Below are 20,917 nucleotides of genomic sequence, written 5' to 3'. Positions count from 1 at the left end.
CAGCAGACTACATTTATCATTTCATATCATCATCATTCTGGCTTTACAACTCTGGTTCCTAGCCTCTTTAAAAATTTCTCTCCAGTCATCTCTATCCATCGCCTTCCTCAGCCAAGCTCGTATTCCCATATTTCTCATGTCTTCATCGATGTTATCAAGTAACCGTGTTCTGGGTCTTCCGTTTCTTCTCTCACCAATGAGTCTATCAAGGAGCGTTTTTCTAGCTGGGTCATTTTGTTCCATCCGCATTACATGTCCTATCGACCTCAGACGTCCTATCTTAATATGTTTTACGATATTAGGTTCCTGGTATATTCTATAAAGTTCGAAGTTGTATTGTCTTCTCCACAGTCCATTGTCAATAACTGCTCCATAGATTCGCCTTAGTACTTTTCTTTCGAAACATCCTAACATAATTGTTTGTAATGTGAAAATTTAAATCCAGCATTTTTTAGACATACTTCAAATGTCTCATATTTGTTGCCAAAACTCGAAAATCGAAATAAATTTTGAAGATTAGGCTCTAACAGAAATTCCACACCGGGCGATCAATGGAAGTGATAAATTTTATTGATCTCATGAGATCTCATCTTTTAAGATGGCAAAAACCGCTCAACGTTTATTTAGCAGCTTTAAAGAAACTGACTTCATTTGCGACAAAATGCAAAAATTGCATACGAAAGCTTCTCTTATTTACCGTCGAGTTGATACAAATTTTCTTTATTTGACTTCGCACGCGTGACTGACATTTAAAATCGCCGGTCGCTTCATGCGTTGTTTCTGAGAGAACGGCTCATTCTACACCAAAAGTGCTAAATAACGACGTTTTCCATTTAAGGGGAAGCCTGAGGGTAGAAGAGCTAACTTTTTTGCATCTTTTTTGGGTTCCCAAGATTGCCATTCTCAGCCAAGTTTAGCTTTTTCGTATGATTTTTAGAAGTAGAATTTCTGACAACTATACTATTAGTATTGTTCTGAAGCTATTTACATTATTAAACATATTTCATATTTTAAACTCAAATTGTGGTTAATTCCCAATAAAAATAGTAAATTATAAACTTATCTGATGACGAATCTCAGGAACTTTTCTGGATACTCTCATAATAATTATCTTCAAAAATTTGTATACAGCCATCTGATCATTTTCATTAAGATCTATCATGGATTCTTGCTGAAACTCTTGCCCAATCTGATAAGATTGGAGCTGTTGCTTTTTTTAAACCCCTTGAGGATTACTATGTGGAATTCCTGACGTTAGTTCTGATTTTCGTCTTGTTAGAAGAATAGATAGAAGAAGAACTGATAAACTGCGACAGACTGATTTTGGAAGATGTAGAAGATCTAGAACTGTTAATCAATGAATCCTTAAAATACTCATATATGAAGCCCAAACTATCGATAAAATGAGTGATGCTGGTTATATATTTACCTATTTACCGATCAAAAGAAGAAATAACTGGATATGAAACAAACAAAAGTTAGAGAAATAACAGTAACAGTCATAAATCTAAAATGGAAATTTGAGGAGCGTATTGCAAAACGAAAGGATAGCAGATGGAGTACAAAAGTTATGATGGAGATGTAAATGTATCTAGCGAACAAGAACTGAGAAATTTCATGTTCGCTAATGTAGTATGATGATCTAAAAGAACTATAGGGATAAAACAATAATATTGTCAGTTAATGTCAAATGTTTTTGTAGTATTGTAAAGCTTTTTGCCGTTTGTGGATTGTACAATGGGTCTAAGTAAAGTTATCGATGAGAAAATTTGTTCAATAATTATTAGATTTTTTAATTCTGGAAATCCAATTCGGAAATCACGAATATGTTGCGATTATCACGCCATAGTGTAAGAAATATAGTCAGAAGTTACAAAAGTACAGGTTTGGTCGTCACAAAATTTAGAAATGTACGAAAAAGTAAAATAACCGAAGCAGATTGAAGGGCATTAAGACGCATTATAGTGAAAAATCGACGAGCAAGTTATATGTAGTTAAGCGTTTTATGAAGTGAATTTATGGGAAGACACGTTTCTAGATCAACATGTCACCGAGAGGTCCACAAATTAGAATTTGGTACTTACAAAGTAAGTTTTATAGTTGAAAAAATTAGTACGAATTGTTTTTAATAAATTTCATTTTATTTTAGGCTAAGGAAAAGCAACTTTTAACATTACAACAAAAGAAAAATAGACTAAGATGTTCAAAAGAGCACAAAGATTGGACTCAGTCGCAATGGGATTCAATACAATGGAGTGATGAGTCCAGATTTGAAGTGTGTGTTGGAGACAGTAGAGTCGCGTCATTCGCACGAAAAATGAAGCTTTCCATCCCGTCTGTCTGAAGAGAAAAGTCAAATTTTCTGCATCTGTCATGATCTGGGGCAGCATGTTGTCTAAAGGTGTGGGAAAGTTACATTTTATCGATGGGATTGTAAACTTCTTCTTAGAGTGCCGTGTCCCTACGGAGGTTGGCATCATAATGGCTATTTTTATTTTTGAACTTGCTCTAAACAAATAAATCGATCTGCATTGATACTAATCACGTAGATTCTTCAACCATGAGTTCTGCCTTCGACTAACAGATCTTCTTCCTTTAATCTTTCCCTGTATTATGAGTCACAAAATTTCATATTTTGTTCCCCTCATCACGTAGCCTAGGTATTCCAGTTTTCTGGTTTGTATAGTGGTAATTAGTTCTGTTTCTTTACCAACCCTCTCCAGTACTTCTTTATTTGTAATTCTATCAGTCCATGATATTTTTAATACTCTGCGGTATAACCAGAGTTTGAAAGCCTCGATTCTTTTTAAATTGCATTTTTTAATGTCCAAGTCTTAGCTCAATGTAATAATATTGGGATTGTAAACACGGACCAATATTTGAATATTTTAAAAGAATCTCTTTTACCGATTATGGAACACTGTTTAACATCAGCGGAAGTTTTTGTCTTCCAACAGGACGGCGCAGGTTGTCATACCTCAAAAAAGAGTTTAAAATGGATTGAAGACCATGGCATACCACTTCTGGAATGGGTTTCTTACAGTCTCGACTTAAGTCCCAGATAGAGGATTTGTGGCGCGAAATGAAAAAAGCTTTGAGAAAATGTCCTGCCAGGTCGTCAACGAATTAAAAGAAAAATTGCAAGCAATACGGGATTCGTTTACATTAGAATTTTGTCATAACTTGGTAAAAACTATGGATGTCATTAAAAATAAAGGGGATGTAATTCAGTGGAAAATTTTCACATTTTTTTTTGTTAATATTACATATTCTATGCGTTTTTTAAAATTTATTATTATTCTATTTAATCAATAATTTTCATTACGTTATAAAATAAGTATTTTTTATAATTAGGAAATTTAAAAATGTTGTTCAATGCATTAAAACTTTTGTTCTCTAAAATTTAATTTTCTTATCAATCTATAACGTTGGGAAAAATGATATGGGAAGGAGCTCGTAAATATTTTTGCAGTTTCCCGGTGATTTTATTGTTTTTAATATACAGAGTGACAATTTCAATACTTTCTTTTTCACAAAAGAAAATAGCAGATAACAAATCCATGAAACTCACTAATTATACAATATGAATTACTATTACGATTGGCTTGCCATGACTACCACTTATTTGGTTGCCAATTTAATGGTAATATGATTTCAAACAAACAACAGCTGGACCAAGATAAAATAAATTATTTTAAAAATCTTTGTCAGATCTACCTATTTGTGACTATTTTTTCAGGTCTACTAATTTTCAATTTCTTTTTTTGACCATTTGATACTTTGTGATCACCTATACTGTTTTGGTTTTGTTTGTCATCTTACTGCAGTATCTAGTGCAGCAGTATCCAGTGCAGTATTCATGATTTAAATAGTCCTTTTATATTAAAAAAAAAATTAATTCTACCAATTTTTAACTTTAAAAACATGCAAAATTGAGTGATTTGCATTTTGTTATTTTGTATCACTGTTAGATATGCAATATTGTTATTGGTTTCCTTCCATCAAACATTATGTCTAAAATAAAAGTTACCCATATTTGTATTATCTGATTATATAATCAAAATAATTATCTACTTTTTTATTATTCTCTTTTAGAAACACTGTCACTTTCTTTAAAACCCCAAAATGATCCACTTCATTTAACATATAGTATACAGATATTATACTTGTTACAGCCTTTAACATATCATAATATGACATTAACATATTTTTATTAATAATACAGAGTATGCCTATATACTATATTTCTATTATTTCTATGTAAATATATTTACATTCCCCTAGGTCTCTTTCTAGGAAAGAGACCTAGGGGAATAGGTCCAAGCCTTTGGGTAGATCAAACAAAAATACTGATTAACCAAGGGTTACATGAAGCCGAACAACTAGCCCAGGACAGAGAAGGATGGAGAGAAATAGTGAAAAAACTGTAAAGGCTTGATGGTGTCACCACATCCCAAAAGGGATTAGAACTGAGGAGAGGATATTTACTTTACTGCAAAGTTTTTGTTAAATGCCTTTTAAGTTTTTATTATCCCACAAATCACACTCATTTTCATATATTTTTTAAAAAAGAATATGTACATAATTCCTGGGGCATCACCCTGGCCCAACCTTATCTTTGTAAAGAACAATCCAAATCAATCCTTCTGCATACCTGCATATAAACCACATTTTGCACTTGTGGTCATGGATATTTGGTATACAGAACCACGGGCTGACCACCCTTCAGACCAGATCTAAACCTGATAAAGAATCGATGTAATATTATTGATTGTCAACTCAGGAGCTGACAATCACCACTTGTCTCTCTTGAATACAGAGACCTTATGGTGAGAAAAGTAAGGGATGCAATTAATCAAGACCAACCATGATGCTGAATTTTAAGTATGTCCAGTGGCTGTGAAGAGAAAAAGAGGTGTATCGATATTAACTGTTTTTGAAAAAGACAGCATATTAAAGATTATTTAGGTTATATTATCTTAGTCTTTACTTAGTTGTTTTAAATGTCAATAAAAATAAAATTTGTGTAGTTTGTTTTTTTCATTTGACTTAACAGTCCATAACAACTTGTTACATATAAAGTTTTATATTTTCTTTGATAATAGAGACATAAGGAGATGATTTTTTTACGAAAATATTGAGAAAAGATGAAGCTATCTAGCAATATTAATAAGATGTAGCGTTTGTTTATAATAAATTCCACAGAGTGTTGCAAAATCAGATGAAAAAACTCTTTACTTTTACACTCCATATACTTAAGAGTAAACATTCACATTTCTCTAAAACATTGGTACAGTAACTCCTTAGAAATAGACCTATAATGTGAAACAAAAATAATTGAAATCCAATAAATGGTTCAGAAAAAAATTGCTTCAAACTTATGGTAGATTTAAGATGGTGCATTCATTTTGGATAGTAGTGTATTTGATATACTCTGACATATTGTTCTTAAAATGTAGGAAATATGTAGGAAGGAGATGTAGAATGTATTATCAAATTAGCAGATAGGAAAAGGAATAGCTGAATCCTTAATAAGATCAAATTAAGAGATGTTTCAATGCAAGTCACACTTAAGCAGAAAAAATTTTCCATGCCCTGAGACAAAAAACATATTGGTCAATATTGGACATTATACATTGATGATCATACAATCATTAATGTATATTGTCAAAACTCAAAAAACAACACAATTGTAAAATATATGCATGTTGTTAAAGTTAAGAGTTGATTAAAGTGAGAGAAATTGAAAAACAAACATATAGTACTCAAAAGACTACAGTTTATGCATCACTAAAAAAATATGAATTAATAAAACTCAAAGAATGAGAAAAATACAATATACACACAAAATATATTTACATAAAAACTTTTGAAACAAAGTATTTTGTATGTACCTAATAAGTACCAGTAAACAATGTACTTGTGTTTTTAAGAAAACTAGAAGAATCTACAATCTTATATTAAGAAAATAAGATTTTGCTATCTTATTTTCGAATTAATAATTAGAATATTGGAATGGTATTTAGTATACTGTAAATCACTAAAAATTTTAAAGTTAAAATAGTATTGTTTATTGATTGTCTAGATTTACCACCAAATTAGGCAATGATCTAAATCTAGATAATTGTCTATTGCTCTGGAAAGAATGAATTGCATCAGCACCCTTCATTTCTATTGCGCGATATTTGTAGGTAGGTAATTGCAAAATATGCATACAAGTAAATGTTAAATAACAAAAGATAGGTGAGGTAAGGTACCTCACAGATATGTTGAACTTAATAATCAACTTTCACTTTGATTATACACTGAAACCAGTCAACTAATAAGTAGGTATGTTTTATTAGCAAATAAATCAAGTTTATTATATAATATTGGCGCATTTTAAATGACTTAGTTAAAATGTGAGTTTTAACTGTACAGGAAACTAGATGAATAATACCGAAAATAAAAGATAATGCCAACAACTAATTATAACAGTAGGAAACATATGGGACTTAATTTACGAAAAACAAAATAATAAGATAAAACTTTTGCCATGTCAACACATTAATTCAAATAAAACATATATATGAATTGTAAAACATGCATGTTAAGTAAATTATTTGACAGTATTATAAGTGTATTAGATTATCATTCAATGTATTTTATAGAAATAGTTTATGTACACTTACCGCACATTGTGAACACGCTTTACACCTTAGTTACAATATCAAAGAAACCTCCTCAACCTATTTAAAAGTCAAACTAAACAATATTTTCGCTGTTTACGTTTTTATAACCAATAAACGTCATTGTCAAGATAAGCTGTCAAAAAACCAGTAATGCCAATGCCAATATATTCAAATCAGATTATTAATTATTTAATGGAAGTGTATATACAGCTGAATGAAAAATACACTTTGCTTTTTATTTTTGTATTATTTTACTTACACAAAACAGTTATCTCTAAATAAAGCTTTTATTTTAATAATGATTAACTGGATTATGGGAACAACAAAAAATAATAAAACCTGAATATGTAGCACATCTATTCTTAAATGCGTTTTATTAGATGTTTTATTTTATTTTATTTTTTTATTAGTTTTATTTTTATTATTTTATGTTTTAGCCCTGTTTTTATAGCAATTTCAGGCAATGTAGAAAATATGTAGCATTTTTGTGCGAATCTATATTAAGTTTATCGTTGCAAAATAAGTTCTTCAGTTGAATGAATGTGTTTCTTACAATTTCCATTCTAGATATATTTTCTTTTGTCAGATTTTGTCTCAAATAATCTACATTTCTTGAATGTTTTGAAAATATCAATATTTTTATTTTTGTTTTTAGGCTTATTTCTAGTCTATAGTGTTCATACCTGTTGTATACAAAATATGTAGCAATCGCAATACGCATTGTAACTCCTCCACGTCGTCTGCAAAAAAACTCTACAATTTGCGTTCTTCCTATGGAAATTATTTACCAGTACATCGGAGGAAGTAGTCACTCCTAAGTTTCTAGGAATGAAATATTTGACAGAATGTTTGTATTATAACCTAAAAATATCTTGTTATTGAAATAAATCAATTCTTGATAAAACTAATTCAATTAAATTTGTTATTATTATTAGATAAATTATTATTAGCAATCAATGGCTACATTAGAAGATAAAATTCTTGGTGAAAAAGCTCAGTACTATTGTAGTAGCAGTGAGGAAAGTGATAATGACCAAAATGATGATGATGATGAACCAAACAAACCCCAAAAGGAAGTTGAAAGTGCTGAACTTCCAGATATTAATAAATGGGAAGGTAATCTATTTAAATAAATCAAAACTTTATTTCATAATATGAACATACTTTTAAGGAACTTCTACAAACACTGGGCCAAAAGGAGTAATAAAAGACTGGCAGAGATACAAACAGTTGGAGAATGAAAAGAAATTTGAAGATGAAACTGAAAAGATCGAATTGATGAAAAAACTAACATTAACTGTAAGGACATCATTAGATGAAGAAAGAGAAAAAGCTGCTTTAGAAGATCCCGAGTTAGCTGAGTTACTTAATGATGACTTTTTAATTGCTTATCAAAAACAGAGAATGCAAGAAATGATTCAGAATACAAATTATAATTTTAAATTTGGTAAGAGTTTTTAAAACAATAATTTTATTAAATTTGAGGGTAATTGATAACTAGTTCCTTTATTGGGACGATTTTCACATTTGGTCCCATTGAAGATAGCTACAAAGGAGCTGTGAATTAAATTCACAAAACAAATTTTTGACGTTTGACTGTGTTGTCATGTCTTTATAATGTATATGTTGTAGGCTTCAATTACAAATAGAGAAGCTTTCAAAAATACATTTTTATTATATTATATAAATTATGCAATTTTTTTTATTTTTTTATATACAACACGAACGAATAAATACTCGTTTTTTCTCATATTAATTGCAGTTAATTATTACAACATTTTTTTGGCATTTGCCTTTGATAATAAGCTAATAGATTTGGCAATCCTCAAACCACCAGTTGCCAGATTGTTACAGATGGTCACCAGATGTCTGTGGAAAGTACCTGAATACTATTCTTATTATTTTTTTAAAGAATTTCTTTTTTACTGTTAGTTTGTTAACGTTCTATTGGATTTTTATTAATTATAAATCACATGCTATTTCCCGATTTATTAAAAAAACATGGCAACACAGTCAAGCGCCAACATTTCGTTCTATGAACTTTAATTGACAGCTCAATTATAGCTATCTTCAATGGGACCAAATGTGAAAATCGTCCCTTTATTGAATAGCTTTTAAGTGTTTTTGTATAAATATACATCACATTTCTTTTTATGTAGAGATATTTCCTAGCATTTCTGTATTTTTATAGATTTTTTATCTGTGATTTCCATGTTTATCTACAATCTTTTATGACAATATGATGTATGATGAAGGGTGATAGTAAAAGTAGTTATATGGCCTAAACCTAAATAAATAACATTAAATCTGACTTTATTCCAAAGATAAGGACAATCACTATGACTATTTACAATTTTAAAAATTAAAGGCACACCTGAAATATCCTGCCTAATACTAAGTGGTGGTTATCCTAGTAGTTGCTCGGTATTAGTATAATCATGGTTTACAACACTTGTTGAACAGCCTCTAATGTATCAATATGATATTGAAATTAGCATGACCAAACTACACAACAATTTTCCAAAATGGATCTTACAAGGCAACAATAAACTAATATAGCTACATTAATAGAAAACAACTTACAATTTCTTGTGACAAACCCAAGTAATTTATAAGCCTTTATTGATATTAAGTTGATATGTTCCACCAAGGAAAGTCTTTCATCTAAAGTAACTCCTAAGTCTTTAATGGAAGACCTAATGGTATGTTAAGCATACTTAACACTTTCACTGTGCAGTTCCCATCTTACCAATTCATCACTGAGTGTTCATGACACTGATCCGCATTTTCAAATGTCATAATTAATACTTGAGTATATGGTGAGCACTTAATTAGTCCATTTCTTATTTCGGAAGTATATAGCTAACCCATTTTATGTTACTAAAATTAGCATAGTATTTGGAAAAGTATTCTTCGCAGTTCAAAATGGCTGATGACGATCAGATAGAAAAAATATTGATTAACATCAATCTAATTATGAAGGAGTTGGTATAGGCGAAAACATAAAAGTGGACAACATTTTCCATGGCTAGAAAACTATTAGTGGAAAGACCAGAAAACAATACTCCAATTGTGTTATTTTTTTCTCATTGCAGATGAGAGTTTTTTAACTTGATTCTGGATGAAACAAATAAATATGCTGAAAAAATATTCTTGACTACATGTGATGAACAATCTCGAATAACAAGATGGAAACCAATTATAGTTTCTGAACTCAAAAGTATTTCTAGGGTTACTACTTCATAATATGTATTGCTCTGGAGCTATGTTCTTATTGCATTTTAAAGTAGATACTATTTTATTGGGAATAAGCCACAATAGAAGGTTAAAAAAAGTTTATTGACATTTCAATTTCTGTTTCAGAAATTGTTCTCAACATACAAACATTAATAAATTAAACAAATCTTGTTTTTTGTTACTTGGTGAAAAATTCTTCTAATAATTTAATTTTATCTGACTCATTTATATTGACAATTTAGACATATATTACACATTTTAAAGTAGACGACTTTAAAATGATATTGCCAATATTGATGAGTTGAGTTCCTGGGATGACTTTATGGTAAGATAGTTCATTCTATTACATGAAATCAACTTTAACTTGAGAATATCCATCAGAAAAAATCATACCATGTAACTTGTCTTTAAAAAGACAACCACATGCCATGATGACAGTAAAATTCTCCTGTTAGTGATTGCATACTAAATTATAAGGAAAAAACAGTGATTTGTTTTCAAACAGTTCATCAAGAACAAAAGACATAAGTATGGCTTAAGCTGTATGTTTTAACTGAATCTGATGGTATGGTTTTAAACATACCATCATGGTACTGTATCACAAGATTTCTTAGGTGGAAAAGGTCACTTACCGAAATTTGTTTGTAAATTGATAAAAAACTATCTTGGATATGGCCACTCACTTTTTGTAGATAACTTTTATACTAGAATTGAACGAGCTGAAGCACTTCTAAATAAATGATACCTACTGCACTGAAGGCCTAAACATTTAATGTCGAGGTATCCCTCAAGAAATTAACAGTGCTCAATTACTATCTGGTGAGATAATTGAAAAATACCAAAAGGGCATTTTAGTTAGAAAATGGAGAGATAAGAGACCAATCTTATATATGTCCACAGAATTCGAAACCAAAATTATCGAATTCGAGAACAGAAGAGATAAAAAATTAACAAAACCTTTACTTACCAATTTTAGTATATAGTAAGTATATGGGCGGCGTTGATCATAAATATCATATGCTTGCTTATTATTTGTGTGAAAGGAAAAATGTGAGATGTACAAAAAACTATTCTTACTTATATTTCAAGTAATGGTTTATAACACATAGTCGATTTATTAAATTCTCAGGAAAGAAAATACCACTTTATGACTTTCGTTTACAAATAATTACACCACTACATAACAAAACAGCTGTACCAACCAAAACAGAAGGTAATCGCCAAAACATTCCAACTAAAATACTTTTAAAAAATACATAAGGTGAAACTAAGAAAAAAAGATTTAAGGTTTGTGCAACAAAAAATATTAGATGAAATACTGTGCACAAGTGTACCAAATGTTTAAATAGACCTAGTCTCTGCATTGGAGAGTGCTTTGCTGTATACCACTATGTTTTTTAATAATTCACACTGGTTTGTTAGTTTATAATATTAATAATAGTTTTTCTGAAAATGCAATACATTTTTTTCTACAAAATTAAAAACATGGAAATGCATCTTTTATCATGTGTACAAATCACTACTACCTCATTGCTAACGACGCGACGCGGATCCGCGTTTTTTTTACATGCAAACTTACAGTGGGTTAGATATGTCTAAAATAATAGTAACTATTATTATATTTATGCTATACCAGTAAAATAACTAATTGCTTAAAAAAATGTTTAGCACCTGCCTGAACCAGGTACATTCCAGTTCATAGTGAAAGTGTTAAGAGGTTGCTCTTCAATTAAATAAGTTGTGCCAATCCTGTTCACCTTTCAGGTAAAACTGATATAACAACATTTACTAACATTTAAATGAACACCATTGTTGGACTTCCAAGATTCTATGACCCTAACCTGTAATGATGTTTCTCTGAAATACTCCTCACCCAGAAATCTAAACGGAGGCTCTGTTTGTTTTTAACTCAGGAGATGCCATCATTTCAATATAATTTTTGTTATATTGAAAGGGTCTTTTCATTATTATGTCTTGAAAAGATATTCAGATGTTTGATGCTTGAATGACTTTTCTATCAGCATCACACATCTGCACTATTTGGCTAACACATCACCAATGCAATTAACATGCAGTATTACCCCACATCTGCTTACATTTTTCTTTACAGGCTAGGACCTGTACTGTAAGGACTGATCCGTAAGGACATCTGTTATTGCCGAGATAAGGGACAAAATATGCAATAAGATACATATTTCTGCTATCTATAAACATTTCCATATTGATAAAATATCAATCCATTTTAGGTGATCTCATTTTTCTACAAAACGGACAAGAATTCCTAGATGCAATAGATAAAGAGCACAAAGCAGCCACTATCATTGTTCACATATATGAAGACACAGAAGCATGTAGGACCATGAATGTCTGCCTTAAGTCTCTTTGTAAATTATATGCTAATGTCAAATTTTGTTGTATAAGGGGTTCTGCTGCTGGTATAAGTCAACAGTTTAAAGCTGATGGTGTGCCGGCATTATTGGTGTATAAGGCAGGGAACCTTGTCGGAAACTTTATAAGGTACATATATTTTAGTTATAGTTAGCAGAATTATTATAAGTAGAATTGTTGTTTTTCTAAAATTTATTGGTAAAATATGATCAATTGTAAAGAAACCTTTATTAGTATTAACATTATGAAAAAATATTGTTTTAAATCCATACTGAAATAGATATTTGAAGATGCAGGTATTTTAATAACATATTTTAATCTAAAATTGTTTTTTTATAGGTTATCAGATGAACTCGGATCGAATTTCTTGTCAGAAGATGTCCAGAATTATTTGGTCGAACATGGGTTACTAGAAGATAAATCATGCACTCCTAAATTGGTCTCCAGCACTGATAATACTGTTGACAGTGACTGAAATGCAGATTGGAAACATGAGTACTGGTACACTTCTCTTCAAATGTAACAAAGAGACAACATAGTAATCCGATCTTAAGTTAGCATAACCATATACAAATTTTTGACAGATGTGCTTTAAAAATGTGTTTGAAGAAGATCCGTAAATTTGTGCCATATTGGAAACTATTAGAAATTTGTGTATACAAATTTTGTACAAGTCTTGGATCACAATCCTCATTTTTAAGCATTATGTATATATTTCACAATGAAAATGAATTGATCAATTATCTGCATTCTATTTCATATTGAATATGGTTATTAATATTATATATAACAAGCTGAAGTAAATTTTACAAAGAATATTAATTTTGGGACCCCAAAAAAGATGCAAAAAAGTTTACCACATTTACCCCGTACTTCCCCCTAAAAGCCCCTTAGGAGGGGGGTAAAAACGCAAAAAAATCGATTTACGAAGAATCTGTACGCTGTGGAAAAAAATGTTTCAAATAAAAAATGTAGCTGAGATAATTTTACACAAAAATGTTTTGTAGCACTTTTTGTGTAGAATGAACCGTTCTCTCAAAAACAATGCTTGAATCGACCGTCGATTTTGAATGTCAGTTACAAGCGTGAAATCAATGTTCAATAAAAATTTTATCAGTTCGACGGTAAAAATTCGATATCTTTTGATTGAAATGTCCTATCGACAAAAATCAAGATGTGTTTTAAAGGTAAGAAGTTTAGCTTTCGTACGCCGTTTTTGTATTGTACCGCAAATAAACTCAGATTTTATAAAGGTGTTAAATAAATAAACATGGCGCGATTTTTCCATTTTTATGATTCTCATGAGATCAATATAATCTATCTCTTCTATTGACTGGCCACTATAAAGTTTTGATTACTAGAACCTAACCTTCAAAACCTATAGCATGAAATTTTAGTTTTGAGCTTTGGCAACAAATGTGAGGTATTTTAAATATGCTTAAAAACGCTAAGTTTAAACTTTCACATAACAAACGATCTAAAACGTTTAAAACTTTTTTTTTCAATTACACTATTACGTTTTTCAAAAGAAACAAACTTCTGCTATAAACTACACCCAAAACCGTCTTCTTGGAGGCACTTTCCGTGACGTACGATCGTTTGTAATGTAAAACATTAAATTCTGCCTTTTTTTATTCATATCTCAAATGCCTCATATGTGTTGCCACAAATCAAAATTAAAATTTCATGTCAGAGGTTTTAAAGATTGATCTCTAAAAATGGAAATTCTACTATGACTGGTCAATGAAAGTGATCAATCCTATTGATCTCACGAGAATCGTAAAAAAATGGCAAAAATCGAGCCATGTTTATTTATAAACATGGCTCGATAAACCTTTATAAAAAATCAGTTTATGCGCAACAAAATACAAAAACTGTATATGAAAGCTGCACTCTTTACCTTTAAAACGCATCTTAATTTTTGTCGATAGTACACTTATATCAAAAGATATCGAATTTTTACCGTCGAGCTGATAATGATTTTATTGAACTATGATTTTGTGCTCGTAACTGACATTCAAAATCGACGATCGTTTCAAGAGAGAACGGTTCATTCTACACAAAAAGTGCTAATGAACATTTTTGTTTAAAAATATCTGTTACATTTTTTATTTGAAAAATTTTTTTCTACGGTGTAAAGATTCTTGACAAATCGATTTTATTGCGTTTTTACCCCCCTGCGGAGGGAGTTATAGGGGGAAACCCAGGGGTAAAACTGTTTTGCATCTTTTTTGGGGTCCCAAAATTAATATTGTCGGTAAAATTCAGCTTGTTAGTATGATTTTTAGGGGTCAACTCTTTGACTACTGGACTATAAAGGATAAATTGGCGTTTGTTACTTTTAAATTTCAAAAGTAGTTTAAGTTGTTAATTTGAATTTAGATTTCTTCAGATCATTAAAATTCTTTTTAACATTGTATAACTAACTTTTCATCGTCATTCTCTTGTTGTGAATTGAGGTTTTAGCTGAAACATGGTTTATACGTCACTACCCCGATGCCTGCCGACCGAGCTACTACACTTGACCGGGAGCTGTCGGAGTGTTTTGTGCCCCTGGCTCAGATACCTAAAAAAGATTTCCGCCACCGTTTGCCTGTCTATGGTCCAAGTCTAGCAAGAAGGCACAAGAAAAAAAGATTAAACAATCAGACACCTAGTGAAACCATGAGATTGGGTTCACAGGCCTTTTTCACTATTACTTACTATTTTATTTATACGTTTTCATACTTGTCTTATGTTTGGTTTATACTTATTTTAGATTTGATCACTTTATTCCACGATTATATATTCCATATTGTTTTTCTCTCTTATATTCACGTAGTAAGCATCAGGATCGACCCTCATACATGTTAAGTTTTACACTATTACTGTATGGTTATGCTAATATTATAAGAATCGAAAATAATACAACTCAAAATAAGTCTGACTCGTGTTCGCTTTTTACTGAATGTATTTATATTACTTAAAAATAAAACTCAGAGGAAACTTTTAGATACTTAACTCGATTTTTAAAAATGTACACTATTACCACTCCAATTGATGTGTGACACACTGTTATGTATTACTAGAAGTATTCACTTTGTACGTAAAATTAAGCAACAATGTATATGTGAAATGCAATCAGTATTATTGTACTAAACGCGTGTACAAAAAATAACATCACGTGCCAATATTTAACAAAGGTTTTCAAGAAAAGTTGCTAATTTATCCAAAATTAATCTGAAATATTCTTATGGGCGATCGACATATTACTTTAGTCTCTATTCGCCCCGTAAGTGTCTATGACGCCACCTATCTTCTCGTTTAGTTGCATTACTGGGCATAGTTTACCAAATTGGCTTATTTGGAACAGATTAGACATATAAAAACGGTGCGTGGCACTTGTGGGGTACCGACAGAAGTGAATACTTCTTATAGCGCGTTGTTACTATGTGGGTTAGTGAGATTTTATTTTATTTTATCAAATATGTTAAAATAAAAATTAACCAAATCGATCCAGTCGTTCTCGAGTTGTTATAAAAAAGTTATAAAAAAATAAAACGACGTTTTTTAAACGTCATTTAATTTTTACAATAAGTGTGTTATGTATATTACTATCTACCGCAAGGTTACTGCACGCGTCTCGATTTTTCGAGTCACGCTAAATATGATTTCGAGCCTGTGCAGAAACATCATACCGAGCGATAAGAAGTATTCACTTAAATACATAGTTAAACATCATCATCACGGTGCTACAGCCCTTAAATGGCCTGAACATTCTCAAGCTTTTTGTGCAATTCTGCTCTGTCCCTCGTTTAGATTTTACAGTTGGCAACTTTTTATTGCGCCAAATGTAGACAACTTACACAATGAGGCTCTGAAACTGTTTTCTTGTGGCATGTTTAAGATAGGTTCAATATGAGTGGATGCTTAAATACCCTTTGACCTAAGAAATCATTTGAGGCTTATCCCTAGAACAGTGATTTTCAACCTGAGGGTGGCGCGCTATTACTAATGGGGGTGGGGTGTAAGAATATCCGAAAAACAAACACCAACAACATTGATACTACTAAAATCAAAGCCAAACAAAATTCTGACAAAATAAAATACACATGAACACTGATATAATAGGTACCTATAATGATTTAAAGTACTACACATGAACTTATCAATACTAAATTATGAACAAGTTTAATATATATTAGTGACTTCATCGGGTCTGTTTTGCAGAGCAAAGTTTATCGAAACGGTGTAATATTATAAATAGACGTTCTCAATTCTTTTTTATATTTAGCTGCGATCTATATTTGGTCTTCAAAGCAGCCACCACGGAAAATGCTGTTTCGCAAAGGTAAGATATTGAAAACGGTAATAGTATACGGAACGCTCGGTTTTCAGTGCAAAAAACTCATTATTTACCCCTGCCCAAGATTCAAAGAGGGATTTATAATTAAACTGTTTGTTAATTTCGGCATTTGCCTTTAAGTTTATGAAGGTTTCTTCTTCGGCAGTAGAGAGCCTTTCGGATGTAATTTGAAATGGATTCCTAACCCACTCGTAACTATTGTATTAATTTGTCGTCAGCTAAAAATATCTTAAAATTTTTTGTTAGCATCGCTAAATTATTTTCAATGGTTACAAAAACAAGTTTCACGTGTTTTCTTCAACCTGGTAAGTTTTAATACATTCATCTATATTTGCAAACATTTCTAGGTTTTCTTGCCTTAAATTTCTGCTCCACAATTCCAATTTTCTACAAAAAGCATTAACTTATGGCGATTTCATGTCTTAATTCAAAAGCACGTTGTAAAAATTTCCCTCGTGATAAACATCTTGCCTCACAATAAAATATCATCACCGTACTTAGCACAATATTCAGACCAGTACATTGTTCGGACATTGCTTGAGCATTATCTTTGCATATTATGACGCAATTCTTCAACTCTATTTTTGCTTCGTTTATACAATCATTTAAGAAAGCAAATAGATAATCTCCCAGCTGAACTATATAAAGAAGGTGGCCGTGATACCATAATGGCATTACAGCAGCTTATAAAAGAATGATTGGAATATTGGACTACTTTGCACCATACGCAAAAAAGGAGATATCTTTGAATGCTCTAACCACAGACGAATTACGCTTTTAAATGCAACGTATAAAAAAATTTTCCACAGTACTATGCCACCGTATGGCACCATATGCAGAACGGATAGTAGGAAAATACCAGGCTGGTTACAGAGGTGGGAAATCGACAATTCATCAAATGGCAACCCTGAAACAAATTTACCAAATCAGTTGGTAAATTTAACAACTAACTCTTGAAAAAGTTGAACGTAGAGTACGAATTCAGGGGGAACTGTCTGAATCTTTTAAAACAAATAACGGGCTGTGTCAGGGAGACCCACTCTCCTGTATACTGTTCAATTTGGCTCTGGAAAAAGTAATATGTATGTCACAAATCACAACCATTGGTTCAATATATAATAAGTCAGTGCAAATCCTGGCCTATGCCGATGATATCAATATTGTTGGGAGAACGGAAAACGCTGTACGAGAGGCATATGTAGCATTAAAAGAATCAGCTACAAAAATGGGTTTAATTATAAACACCAACAAAACGAAGTATATGAAAATAAGCACGCAACCACAAATCCTACGACCACTTGTTACAGAAAACGACGTCATCGAAGCAGTGAACGAATTTGTATACATGTGAGCGCTCCTTAACACTAGACCGCAGAGATAAACCGTAGAATTTGCACGGCCAACAGATGCTATTTTGGGCTCAATCTCCTTCTTAAATCCACAATTATATCAAGAAATACAAAAATAAAACTCTACAAAACAATACGCCCAGTCCTAACATATGGTTCAGAGACCTGGACTCTAACAAAAAATAATGAAAACTTGTTAGGATGTTTCGAAAGAAAAGTACTAAGGCGAATCTATGGAGCGGTGAATGACAATGGAGTGTGGAGAAGACGATACAACTTTGTATACAAGAATATACCAGGAACCTGTTATCGTAAAATATATTAAGATAGGACGTCTGAAGTGGATAGGGCATGTAATGCGGATGGAACAAAATAACCCAGCTAGAAAAACGCTTCTTGATAGACCCATTGGTCAGAGAAGGAGAGGAAGTCCCAGAACAACGTTTCTTAATAACATCGATGAATATATGAGAAATATGGGAATACGTGCTTGGCGGAGAAAGGCGATGAATAGGGACGACTGGAGAGAAATTCTTAAGGAGGCTAGGACCCACGCAGGGTTGTAAAGCCAGAATGATGATGATGATGATTAAGATAGCAAATAATGCGAGCGATATTGCTTCCAGTTCTATTGGTTTGCAGAAAAGTAGTTCTACTACTGATATGCCATCACAAAATCGAACGTAGGCAATAAAATGAACTTTTATCTTTATTGTTATCTGTTGCCTCATCAAGCTGAATCGAAAACAGCTTGTCACGCAACTTCACGAGTAGCTCATCCTGTACATATTCAGCTCTATCACCGATTCGAATATACAGTTACAGACTCCAATTTTTTGGCAAAATTATCACCAAACATAGTTTCTACTATTTCAATTGCAGCTGGCAAAATAAGCTTTTCACGAATAGTGTGAGGTTTTTTACATCTACCTATTTGATATGAGACTTTATAAGAGGCAAGTAAAGCTTTTTCATTCACAGTCAAAGTTTTTTTTAAAAACGATTTTTGCTTTTCATGTGATTTTAATTTTAACTCGAAGAATTATCAGGGTTTTCTAATGTACTGACTATGAAGCGTTTCCAAATATCTTTATATTTGGTTCTATATCTCTAAGTTTATTAGGTTTCATGCTGTCGGCTGCTTAAATTGTTGAGCAAATGATACACAGAGGCCTTTCTTCTTCACTTACTTCAGTAAAAGTAAACCCAAAATTTAAGTATTATTGAGAATATTTTCTTGATTTTATTTTTGGAACCACTCTCGCCTGTGCCCTTGTTGATACTTCACTAGTATCGAATACAAGCTTACGTCCAGTTAAAAATTTATCCATGATTTTGTATAAATTTTTATTTACTGCTTGGGATATTTTAATACCGTGAACTGCAATTAACACGCAAACTACAACATACACATTGACAATAGATTTAACAGGTACAGCAGGACTGACTCGACTAAGACTGGTTAGATAGAATTACTGAGCAGATCAGATGCAGACGGTCGAGAATGTTCGAAATAAGTCGGAACTTCTCGCGAAGAGACACATCGGTTATCAATAAATTTAATTATTCTCTATAATTTGGTAATTATGGTTTTACTGTAAGTTTAGTGTCAAAATACTCAAGGTACATTATTATTGAATACATATGAGGAGGTAAAATGTAAACAAGCTTAAGTCACAAATAAGTAATTTTTCAGGGAGGGTAGCTAAAAAATAGTTTAAAAAATTGAACATCTTTGTCTTTTCAATTTTTGGAAGACTTTCCTTTTCCCTTTTTTCGGAGGTGTTCAATTTCTTCTTGTGTCCGATAGCATATTTCAGCTCTCTTCAGTTCACTAATTGATTGGATGTCCTTATATTCACTTAGCTTCTTACTATCAAGAAGTGGCCAATCTTCTCCTAGTGCAATTACCTTGCATATACCACTATAGATGTCATGGTATTCCTGTTAAATTAAAATTATGGGTTTTTTCGCAACTGCTTTTTTGCTCTTCTAAAAACACGGTCGGCGGGTAAAAAACTATGTCCGCGTACAGTGAAGTAAAATGAAATCCTTTGGATTTATGCTTTGTGTGTTTCCATAAAATGAATAAGTGTTCTCAGAACAATATTATTTTTATTTTAAGAAACACAACCATCGCTAAACAACCTTAGTAGAGAACAGCTCTAAAAATTAGCTTCTTTCAAATAGTTAAAGAGAGCCGATGATATTTCCAGACTGTCTTTTCCTGCCTGCTTTTTTGTCCAAGTATAGAACATCTGTTTTTCAGTTTTTAGATCAGTAATACAAAAGATATAAAACCAAATTTGTCTCGCGTAATAAGCTTCTTGAATTGGATTTTTCGGTTTTTGCTGAATTTGTTGAAGATCAAAGTAAAGGTTAACAAAATGAGAAACATCCATTTTCATGTACTTATAAAACGCCTTTGTTCTTCTTAAATCTCTTTTCAACCATTAGCTGCACCTTTCAGCAGACTGTGCTGTTGCACTTTTAATTTATTCTTTGAAAAGGCAGCACATACTGTAAGTATCGGAGGCAGGTAACTTAAAACATATGTTAATATTTTACTTAGTTTACTAATACTTAACTCACTACTCAGATATAATCTTAGTCACCTCCTCTTTTCCCTTCAACAGGACCCTCTTAGGCCTTTTGTCTTTTATCTCTTGTCTATATGTCTTTTGATTTGTGTTGTATGAATCAGACTGGCAATTATATTGTCTTGTCTTTTCGTGTCTGAAACTCTTCTTTGAAAGTGCTGATGTAAATAGGCTTTATTTTTAAGCACGTGAAACGTTTATTGTTGTGCTTAAACGGTACAAAAACTGGGGCTCTTTTAGGAGCTACATACTTGGTAATTTGTTTACTTTCCCTTTTTCCTCCTGTAACTCTTCTCTTCCTAGTCCCTTCATTTCCTTTACCAACAC

The 20,917-nt window shown here is 31.7% G+C and overlaps 2 protein-coding genes across 5 annotated transcripts in view; one reads left to right on the top strand and one right to left on the bottom strand.

Moving 5' to 3' along the window:
• LOC140445391 (glutamine--fructose-6-phosphate aminotransferase [isomerizing] 2-like) overlaps positions 1 to 6,823 on the bottom strand; it is a 97,068-nt gene extending 90,245 nt beyond the window's left edge. For all 4 annotated transcript variants that reach the window (XM_072537378.1, XM_072537379.1, XM_072537380.1 and 1 more), the window contains exon 1: positions 6,672 to 6,823. In XM_072537378.1, the coding sequence (XP_072393479.1) occupies positions 6,672 to 6,678 (7 nt within the window). In that variant the 5' untranslated portion in view covers positions 6,679 to 6,823. The remainder of the gene's footprint in view (positions 1 to 6,671) is intronic.
• Positions 6,824 to 7,507: 684 nt separating this feature from the next.
• Positions 7,508 to 20,489, top strand: LOC140445390 (phosducin-like protein). Its single transcript, XM_072537377.1, has 4 exons — positions 7,508 to 7,787; positions 7,843 to 8,118; positions 12,155 to 12,425; positions 12,636 to 20,489. The coding sequence occupies exons 1-4, from the start codon at positions 7,628 to 7,630 to the stop codon at positions 12,769 to 12,771; spliced, it is 843 nt and encodes a 280-aa protein (XP_072393478.1). The 5' UTR covers positions 7,508 to 7,627; the 3' UTR covers positions 12,772 to 20,489.
• The last annotated feature ends 428 nt before the right edge of the window (positions 20,490 to 20,917 follow it).

This window comes from Diabrotica undecimpunctata, chromosome 7 (genome assembly GCF_040954645.1).
Source record: "Diabrotica undecimpunctata isolate CICGRU chromosome 7, icDiaUnde3, whole genome shotgun sequence".
NCBI lineage: Eukaryota > Metazoa > Arthropoda > Insecta > Coleoptera > Chrysomelidae > Diabrotica > Diabrotica undecimpunctata.
The sequence above is the reverse complement of the archived record's forward strand: the minus strand, read 5'-3'. Positions and strand labels throughout refer to the sequence as shown.

What these genes read in the sequence shown, in the direction of transcription:
- LOC140445390 (XM_072537377.1), top strand. Translation starts at nt 7,628, where the DNA reads ATGGCTACATTAGAAGATAAAATTCTTGGTGAAAAAGCTCAGTACTAT. An exon ending in AGATATTAATAAATGGGAAG is followed by an intron (nt 7,788 to 7,842) that starts GTAATCTATTTA and finishes CATACTTTTAAG; the next exon opens with GAACTTCTACAAACACTGGG. An exon ending in AAATTATAATTTTAAATTTG is followed by an intron (nt 8,119 to 12,154) that starts GTAAGAGTTTTT and finishes AATCCATTTTAG; the next exon opens with GTGATCTCATTTTTCTACAA.